This window comes from Taeniopygia guttata, chromosome 3 (genome assembly GCF_048771995.1).
Source record: "Taeniopygia guttata chromosome 3, bTaeGut7.mat, whole genome shotgun sequence".
NCBI classification, from domain to species: Eukaryota; Metazoa; Chordata; class Aves; order Passeriformes; family Estrildidae; genus Taeniopygia; species Taeniopygia guttata.
Window position 1 is genome coordinate 67,230,727 of NC_133027.1, and position 8,351 is coordinate 67,239,077.

Here is an 8,351-nt window from a genome sequence, read left to right on the forward strand (position 1 = left end):
GCTAGATCACCAGCAATGATGCTACCATTAGAAAATTCATTATGCTAAACACTCAGTGCCAGCGATGTTTGTGACTTTGAGAAGCCTTGCTAAAATCCTTCTTTCTCATGCTTCTTTGTAAAGATATTATTTGTTTGTGTCATTGTACATTTTGGTACATTACAGAAACAGTAATTAGATTTTTTTTTTTTGTTTTTTAGATGATGTTGAAGTACAAAGACAAGAAGTGGTACCAGTTCTGATGACTCTCATCGATCACATCTGTTTAATTTTGTCCTGATGAAAAAATCTTGTTTTTTTCATTAATTTTGGCAGGACCACTGGAATTTAAAGGAGTATTCACCATCAGATACTGTTGTTTCCTAGCACAAATGACACACTGTTTTACCTCAGTCCTGGCTTTAACTGAGGAGCTTTATATCTAAGAAACACACATACAAAAACAGAAACTTGTGTGTTTCTTAGCTGTTGGTTAGCATAAAGTTGGAACAGAGAAGGAAACTGGAACATGTGAAAAAGAGAATAAAGGGAAATTGTGGTGAGATGGGCAGGGGCAATGCAGGGTCAATCCTGTGTTAGTATTTCATATGCCAAAAGTTTTTGTGCTATTGTAATTGCTGCCAGTGTTATACCCTCCTGTAAGGAGAGGCAATAAATCAGGGGTCCAAGAGCTGGAATCAAGCTGTTTGTCTTGCTGGACAGTAGCTGACTTAAAATTACCCTCTGTAGGACTTGCTATATTTGCCATTATTGTTGAAGAAGAGTTGAAATTTCCTGTCATTTCTTTCATTTAAAAAGCTGGAAGCTTGGAAGATTTCTTATTGAAAATTGTATACATAGTTGACCTGTGCATAGTCTTTTCTTGGACCCCTGATCTAGTATTCTTGTATTCACATCATATTCTGTGACGTGCAAAACAAAAGAATATGTAATTTTTGCATTAAAAAGTCAAGTGAATATTATGACTGGAATGTGTCATGCTGGGAGTTTTCGTTTGTGTTCTGGCCGTGCAATGTGAAATGTGGTAACATCTTCCTTGTGGTAAGAATTCTTCAACTTCTGTTCAGTTAAATATTATTTTTGCCAAAAATAGTTATGGGTTCAGGTTGTGTAACATTAAGAATTGGCTGTGAGTTCCATTCATGCTGTGAGTTTTTATAAATGTTTAACAGAATGTATCTTTACAGCCATTAATTAAAATAACTGGGATAGTTTTGCTCAAGACTTAAGTTCTAGATGCCCCTTTAGTCCTTTACTAGGAAATCAGCTAACCTTGGACTCAGGTTTTCAAACTTTTACACACCATGGAGGTGCTGATGCATGAATAATGGCAAGCAAGCATCTAATACTTAATAATTGTCAGTAAGTTATTTAGCAAATCTCTAAGTTCTGCCAGTAGTGCTATTTTACAAGTACTTGTCTCAGCCCCACGCAACCGTAAAGGCACTTGTCCTAAAGTTTGGATTTAGTCTCTAAAGCAGTGCTTTCCTTGTAAGCAGTGGTAAAGTGTACATAAAAACTTCAGGAATTGCTGAAATAATGGGTTTTTTGGGGTGAGGTAAATAATACAGCTGAGCTAACTTGTTAATGGCTACTGCACTAAAGCTATATCAGCGTGAATGACCAGGGCTCTTTTTTGAAAGAGAAGATTCCTTAAAATAAATACTTGCATTTCTAAAATTCCTTTAGACTTTTTTCCTCAAAATAAGAATAACTATTGACTGTTTTTGTTTTATAAAAGGGAGTACTTAGAAGCTGATATGTCTACATTGTCTGAAATCAATCACTTAGATTTGCTCCTCCAAGCATTGCATTTTGTGTACTTTTTTCACAAACTTTCTGAATGTTCCCAGAGCAAAACCTTGATTATATTTGTATTGTGAAGTGATGTTGCATATAAGGCAACCTTACAAAACACCTCAAGTATGCAAAGTATTTAAGTTACTTATGATTCTTGAATCACTTTTCAAATAAGAGGCAAATATGTCTGGACTTTGAAGCACCAACTGATAAATTTTCTTACTTTAGGTATAGCAACATTTTACAAAGACAATTGAATTGTGTTGCCAGTAAGAGGGCATGCCCTACTATGCCCACTGCTCAAAGGACTTAAAAAATAAGAATATGACAATTCAAACAAGCAGTATTATGATTTCTTGATAGCTCTGTCCCATAGCTACTGAGGCAATGTTTACTTGAGTTACTTAACTTAGTTTGTCATGCAATGTTAATGTTTCCCTCTGCATGGTAATTTGCTTTTAGTGTCTAATTAATGCCTATTTAACACCATTTTGTGATACATCCAGGTAGAAGAAAAGATAAACCACTACCCATGCCACATGCAAAAAAGCCCACCCTAGCTGACACTTGTCCCCTTCCTTGTCTCACATTTCTAAATTGAGTTGATTCATTTTATTTGACCTGCTGAAGATAAAGTACATTTCAGGACAACAGAATCCTGGGGAATTAATCTGGGCAGGCTCTGGGGGAGAGGATTGCAAAGGTATTCTTCAACAAATTATGGTATCATTCAATGGAAGATGACCTTGACTTGAAAGGAAAGCATATTTTTGTCATCAAGATGCATTCGATAACCACCAGCAAGCAAAATAATAAGAGGCAATGAGAGACCATCTGGCCGCACCAGAAGAATAGTGGCTTATTTGGTGTTACAGAATCTATCGTAGTTGAATCTCTCCTGGTGCTTATGTTCAGGGCATGCTACTAGATAAGAAGACTAATGACATGGTTGCTCATGAGATAAATACACAAATGGTTCTTGGTCAATAAAAGGGGCTATGTAAAATTTTAGTCTAAAATGTTACTTTTTCCTTCCCAGTGGAAGGAAGGCTATCACACACACATCATTGCATCTTATTGTGCTATTGGTGGTGCACCTTTTGTACAGCAAAGTGTATTGAAATCCTTGCAGGGAAGCACCCCTGTTTTTTTCACTAGCAATTTAGTTATGTGAGATTTTTTAGAGTGTCTGGAAAACTATAAAATACAATTGAGCTTTTTTTTAATGAAAGTAAGAAACTACCTGCTGCTACCTATCTGTTTATATGTAGTGTGTCTCATTAGGATCTGTAAACTGAAGAAGCTTTTCTTCACCTTAGTCCTGCCAAATTGTAACTTTTGAATCCTGGTTTGTGTAAATATGTGTGTATTCCAAATCAGTCTGAAAGTGTTATACCACAGGCATCTCCAGTGATTTGTTCTTCAGCAAACAGTCAGTTATAAAGTATAGTAATATATAGCTGTGTTCCTTGTCTGTCTTTATGCAAAGTTTTTGTGCCTGAGGTGGTACTTGCATGGCAGGTGATTGGAAAGCTACATCCAAAGGAGGAATTTTGGAAGCAAGTTCATTTTCTTTTTTTTTTCCTTTAAGTTTTCCTATATTTTTCCTTTTTGTGTTTTGCTTTTGGTGTATTGGGTTTTTTTGTTTTCTTGGGGTTTCTTTTGTTGTTGTTTTTTTTTTTTATTTTGTTTGGTTTTGGTGGTGGTTTAGTTTGGGTTTTTTTGGAGGGGTGGGAATTTTTGTTTGGTGGTGGTGTTGATTTTTTTTCTTTTTTTCTTTTTTTTTTTTTTGCTTTTTTGCTTAATTAATGGCACTGATCTTACCTGGACTTTTAAACTTGAATTTTTCCTGCACTTTAATTCAATCATGATATTTTATTCCTTAATTTTGTTTCTGCATTTGTGCAGTTCAGGTTCATTATTTGTATATAAACACAAGTTCAATAAAGACTTTAGAACAGATTACTTTCAGGCACCTTTGCTAATTATGTGATTTATTTAGAATGTGTGTTTTCTTAGCAAAATATGTATATACGATATAGAATCTAATGAAAGGCACGTATTCTGTGTCAGCATTCAGTTTATAAATTACTGCAACACTTTCACATTTGTTACTAGAGAATACAAAAGAAATCTGTTATATTTATACATACTGCTTAAGAATATACTTTTAGTTTTAAATAATTTTTATATGTACACTTCTACCTTTAATTTTAAAAATACTTACGTTCAAGTTTTAAGTCAAAGTACTTAAAGTATGTATATTATCCATAGAAGTTGTTTTAAGCTTATGAATACATTCATATCTCATATCGAGATGATACAATTACTAAGCAATTAAAACAAATAGCCCATTTTGCTTTGCAGAAAATAATGAGTTATTTTTACCTCCCATTATGAACATCCTTGAACAATTCTCCAAGTATGAAGGAAGAAGATAGGGAACTAGCCTAATATTAACATTTTCTCAATAGCTGCAGTCCATGGCTGACTGGTTTTCTATGGTTTGGGCTTTTTTCTGGTACACACAAGAGACTTTTTTCAGCTCTATTTCTTGGACTTTTAAAATTCTCCAAAACTGAAGTGAGGTTTGTCCAATAAACATTTTCTTTGAGTAATCTGTGTAGTTTGATTATGCATCAACTCTTCACGCATAAATCAGGGTTGGTTTTTATGTGGGTTTGTTCTGTTGGGGTTTTTTGTGTCTGAAACATGTGTTGGAAAACTTAAGAGTCTGTGGCTTGAAGTGCCCTCTACCTTCTGCTTGTGGTTTAACATGTCTGGGCAGGCACCGACTGCAGAATCTGGTGTGGGAGGGAAGGACTGCGGTGCCTTGCCTCCCTCTCTAGGTAGAAGGGCAACTTGTCACTTTAATCTTCTCTCATGCCAGCCAATTTCCTGGGTAATTGATTTGAGTCTTTTTGGGTGGATGTTGATAACTTTGCTACTACCACAAAATCTTCAAATAATCTGTAGGCAGAACTTAATGATGCATGAGGGGTGGAAGTGAACAGAAACAGGGGAAAAAAAGGTGTCATGTAGGTGAATCAGTTAAACCAGTTTTACCTCAGTTTTCATTGAAAAGCTGACCTGGGCCAATTTCTTCTTCTTAAGCCCATTATAAAGATGTGCTGTATATCTACCTTATTACTGTTTTAAGTCCAATGAGTGTACTGTTTCTGGGTTCTTCTACACCTTGTAAAGTTTACACTTAAAGATGTAGACATGAATTTTTAAAAAGTGGAAAAAAAGGAAAAAGATAAATGAGGCAGAAACACCAAACAATCAAATGAAAGATGTCAATCAGTATTTCTTTCAGTAGTTCCATGTGCGCCTAGAAACGTTTAAGCTAACCTACAGCTGCAGGTTAGTTTGATGCTTTTATTTCTTTCTGTTAGTACCTAAGTTCTATATTACCAGGCAAATAACTAGAAGTTAAACTGTTTCAGTTGAAAACATGTAAGAAGTTGTATGTGGATTACCACTACCATTCAGTCATAGGTGATGGAAAGGGAGAGGGGTGGGAACATGTTTTAAATATTCCCTTTTAAAACAGAATTGTAAATAAGCAGTACTGTGTTATTTTAGACCTGAGCTCTGCTATCTGTAGTGGTTAGAACTAGGAAAACATGCTGCTTTCTAGTTATGCTGCTGTTTCATTGTACCAGCACCATGGGGGAAAATAAATACATCCGTAAATTTTTCTAACATTGCCCACACCTGGGTAAGCATGCTTGATGTGTAGCAGTTCTCGTTTCTGTATATGTTAGTGTGTACGTGTGTGTTTTCTTTTTCCCTTATGTTCATTGCAACTTATTCTTCAGTTAAGTCTTGCTGAGCCCCACTAGCTCTTCTGAGGATGATTACTGGAATATGCATTTTTAGGTAGGGTTGCAAATCCATCTGTCTACAAATATAGTTTCATATGAACTGCAAATTGTACTGTTACAAACTCAACTATGTTAGATTGCATAGAGTTATTTTACTTACATGTACTTGGACTGAACTATGTCATCATAATGAAGTTAAAAAATTAAGTATGGAATATTTTTGTAAATAAAAATACCTGTGCAGCTGGTATTTTAAACTTAAAATGTATTATACATTAATGTTTCAGAAAAAAATGTTCATATATGTGTATATGAATGTGTCATTATGCTGAAGGGCTCTTGATCGGGCAAAATAAACTATTCAACTCTCTCCTGAAATGAGTGTAGCTTACTCCTTTTCTTCCTGACCAGTTGTTTTTCTGCCGGCTGGAGCAGCAGGAGGGTGTGAATTGTGCTTTATAGCAAGCAGAGCAGCCAGCCTGGCTGATGAGGAGTAGCCCTGAAGAACCCTGAGAGGTGTGAAATGGTTCATCTGCAGTGATGTCCCCAAGCATGTCTAAAAACGTTCTGAAATGTGTATACTGATGGTGACAATGTGAAGTCCTGTTATCTTTTTAAGTTACCGAAAGAGTTAAGGGCATTCATTGTACAGACTCAGTAAAGCAAAGTATTTTCTGTAGCTGCATTTTGTTGATTAAATGAAGAATCCAGTGTGTAAGGGGAGAAGAAATGAAACTGATATTTTTTTCTTTGCTATGTTTACAGTACAGCAGATGGATTATTTTCTTGGTTTGAGGCACAGCTCTGCCACAGAGCAGTTTCTAGCTTACAGTCTTATTAAATTTGCTGTCTTTTGCTGTTGGGGAGAGAGGGAAATACAAACAACCTAGCTTTGTAAACATACTCTTAATTGTGGGTAAATAATGAACCCAAAGAGAGACTTGGACAGTAAATCTGAGAAGTGAAATTGCTGTACCTTGGAGAAATTTTTGGAATCTCTTCATGTCAAATAGCAAAATATTTCACTGTTGGTTGTTTTAGTATGTGAGAATACAGATTCATCTGTAAGTCTACTAGTTCCAGACTTCTTGGTTGTTTTTTCTTTAATATCGATGGTTACACATAATGAACTGGAAGCTCTGCAGTGCATGGAGTTATAAAAAGAGTAATGCATTGGAATGAAAAAATGGTTTTATCTTCAGTTTAATTGGATTCAATATATTTGGAGCTGTCACACTGCCTCCAGCTACTCAATAGGTCTGGTAGTCTCCAATAAAAGTAAAAAAGCTAAAGAAGTGGCTCCCTCCTATGGGTGCTGTAGGACTGTACAGATCAATGGACTGACAAGAGGGGAGTGCCAGAGTGAGGTTGCAAAGGGAAGCATTTTCATATAGTGAAACTCAGGATTTGATGACACCATATTAAAAACGTTGTTCCTTCATACATCATGTGTTTCAACAGTTTTGGTGCCAATGTACTGTAAATTAAATGCATTTAAGACCTACGGACATATGATTATATGCCCATCAGCACTTTTCTTACCCTGATTTAATTGGGAATTTTCATCCAGGCAGGGTCACTGAACCAGCCCCTCCTTGTTGCCCACTGGCTTGCAGGTGCTCAGGACTTGCCTGTTCTCTCCTCCTGCCTTGAACACCTGCACTCTCCCTTGGGCTCGGGTCAGCCGAGCGAGAGCCACTGTCTGTGTCCTCTTGCAGGAAGCATCCCTGCCTGGGCTGAGGAACTGGGGTGTTTTCCCCCACAGTCCTGCACTGAGGTAAATCCACAAGAGCAGTATGGCCACTTTCTCTTTTGCTAGTTTGCTGGTTAATTTTTCTCAATGTGTAATTAATATTCCCTCAGTGAGGGCTTGGGGGCTTGCATATGTGACTCATTATAGTAGCATGGCTCTGCTCACTTGCTGTAGCAAACAGCTTTCTGCATTTGCCAGCCACAGGAGACAATCTGGGCTAAAGCTTATGCATAGGCTGCTCAGGAAGAAGCTGTACCCTTCCCCACTGCCCCTGCTGAGACCTGGGCAACATTCCTTTAGCCTCAACCACTCCTTTAGAGCTGTTTGATTCCAACACTGCTCAGAAGGGCTGATAGAGGACTCTAGCAAAGCCACAGTCAAGATAAAAATAGAAAGGTTGAGGTGTTTTGGAGCAGGTTAACTGCATTTTTATATCTTGCTGCAGTCTCAGTGTGAGCAGGGCTTGTTAGAGGGTTGAGTGTTTGAAGGAGTTTGTAATCAAAATGTCAGACTGTGCTTATGTTTTGATAAGTTTATGAACTCCTCTGCCTAATTAAGCAAGCATAATGAGAAATTTGATATAATTCTGGTTTCTGTGGTGCAAGACACTCCTGGAAAAAATAATGTGGAATGCAATCTCCTGTGACAGAGTGAATAGAAAACAATTTCAAGCTGGTATCCCCTAATTCTCCTGTGCAGCTGCAACTCTCCTACCACCACTTGAGTTAAGTACTTTTTTCCTGAGTGTTAGTGTCACCTATTGACTGTGGTGCTTTTTCTTCCAGGATCTCCAAGGACACAGCACAGTGGTCTGAGGTCTCAGGAGACTTCTCTTCCTTAGAGTTGCTGTCTTCAGACTGAGTATGCATGTCTGTTGTTCAAGATATACGTCAGAACTTAATATTAATTTGTAGAAGGAAGAACTGTTGTGTTTTTTAAATATGAAAGGGTTAGAAAAAGGACTAATC

The 8,351-nt window shown here is 37.0% G+C and overlaps 1 protein-coding gene across 8 annotated transcripts in view; it reads left to right on the forward strand.

Annotated features, from left to right (window-relative positions):
• The window catches only part of STXBP5 (syntaxin binding protein 5), a 107,780-nt gene extending 101,772 nt beyond the window's left edge, over positions 1–6,008 (forward strand). For all 8 annotated transcript variants that reach the window (XM_072927056.1, XM_030268174.4, XM_072927057.1 and 5 more), the window contains one exon: positions 201–6,008. In XM_072927056.1, the coding sequence (XP_072783157.1) occupies positions 201–242 (42 nt within the window). In that variant the 3' untranslated portion in view covers positions 243–6,008. The remainder of the gene's footprint in view (positions 1–200) is intronic.
• The last annotated feature ends 2,343 nt before the right edge of the window (positions 6,009–8,351 follow it).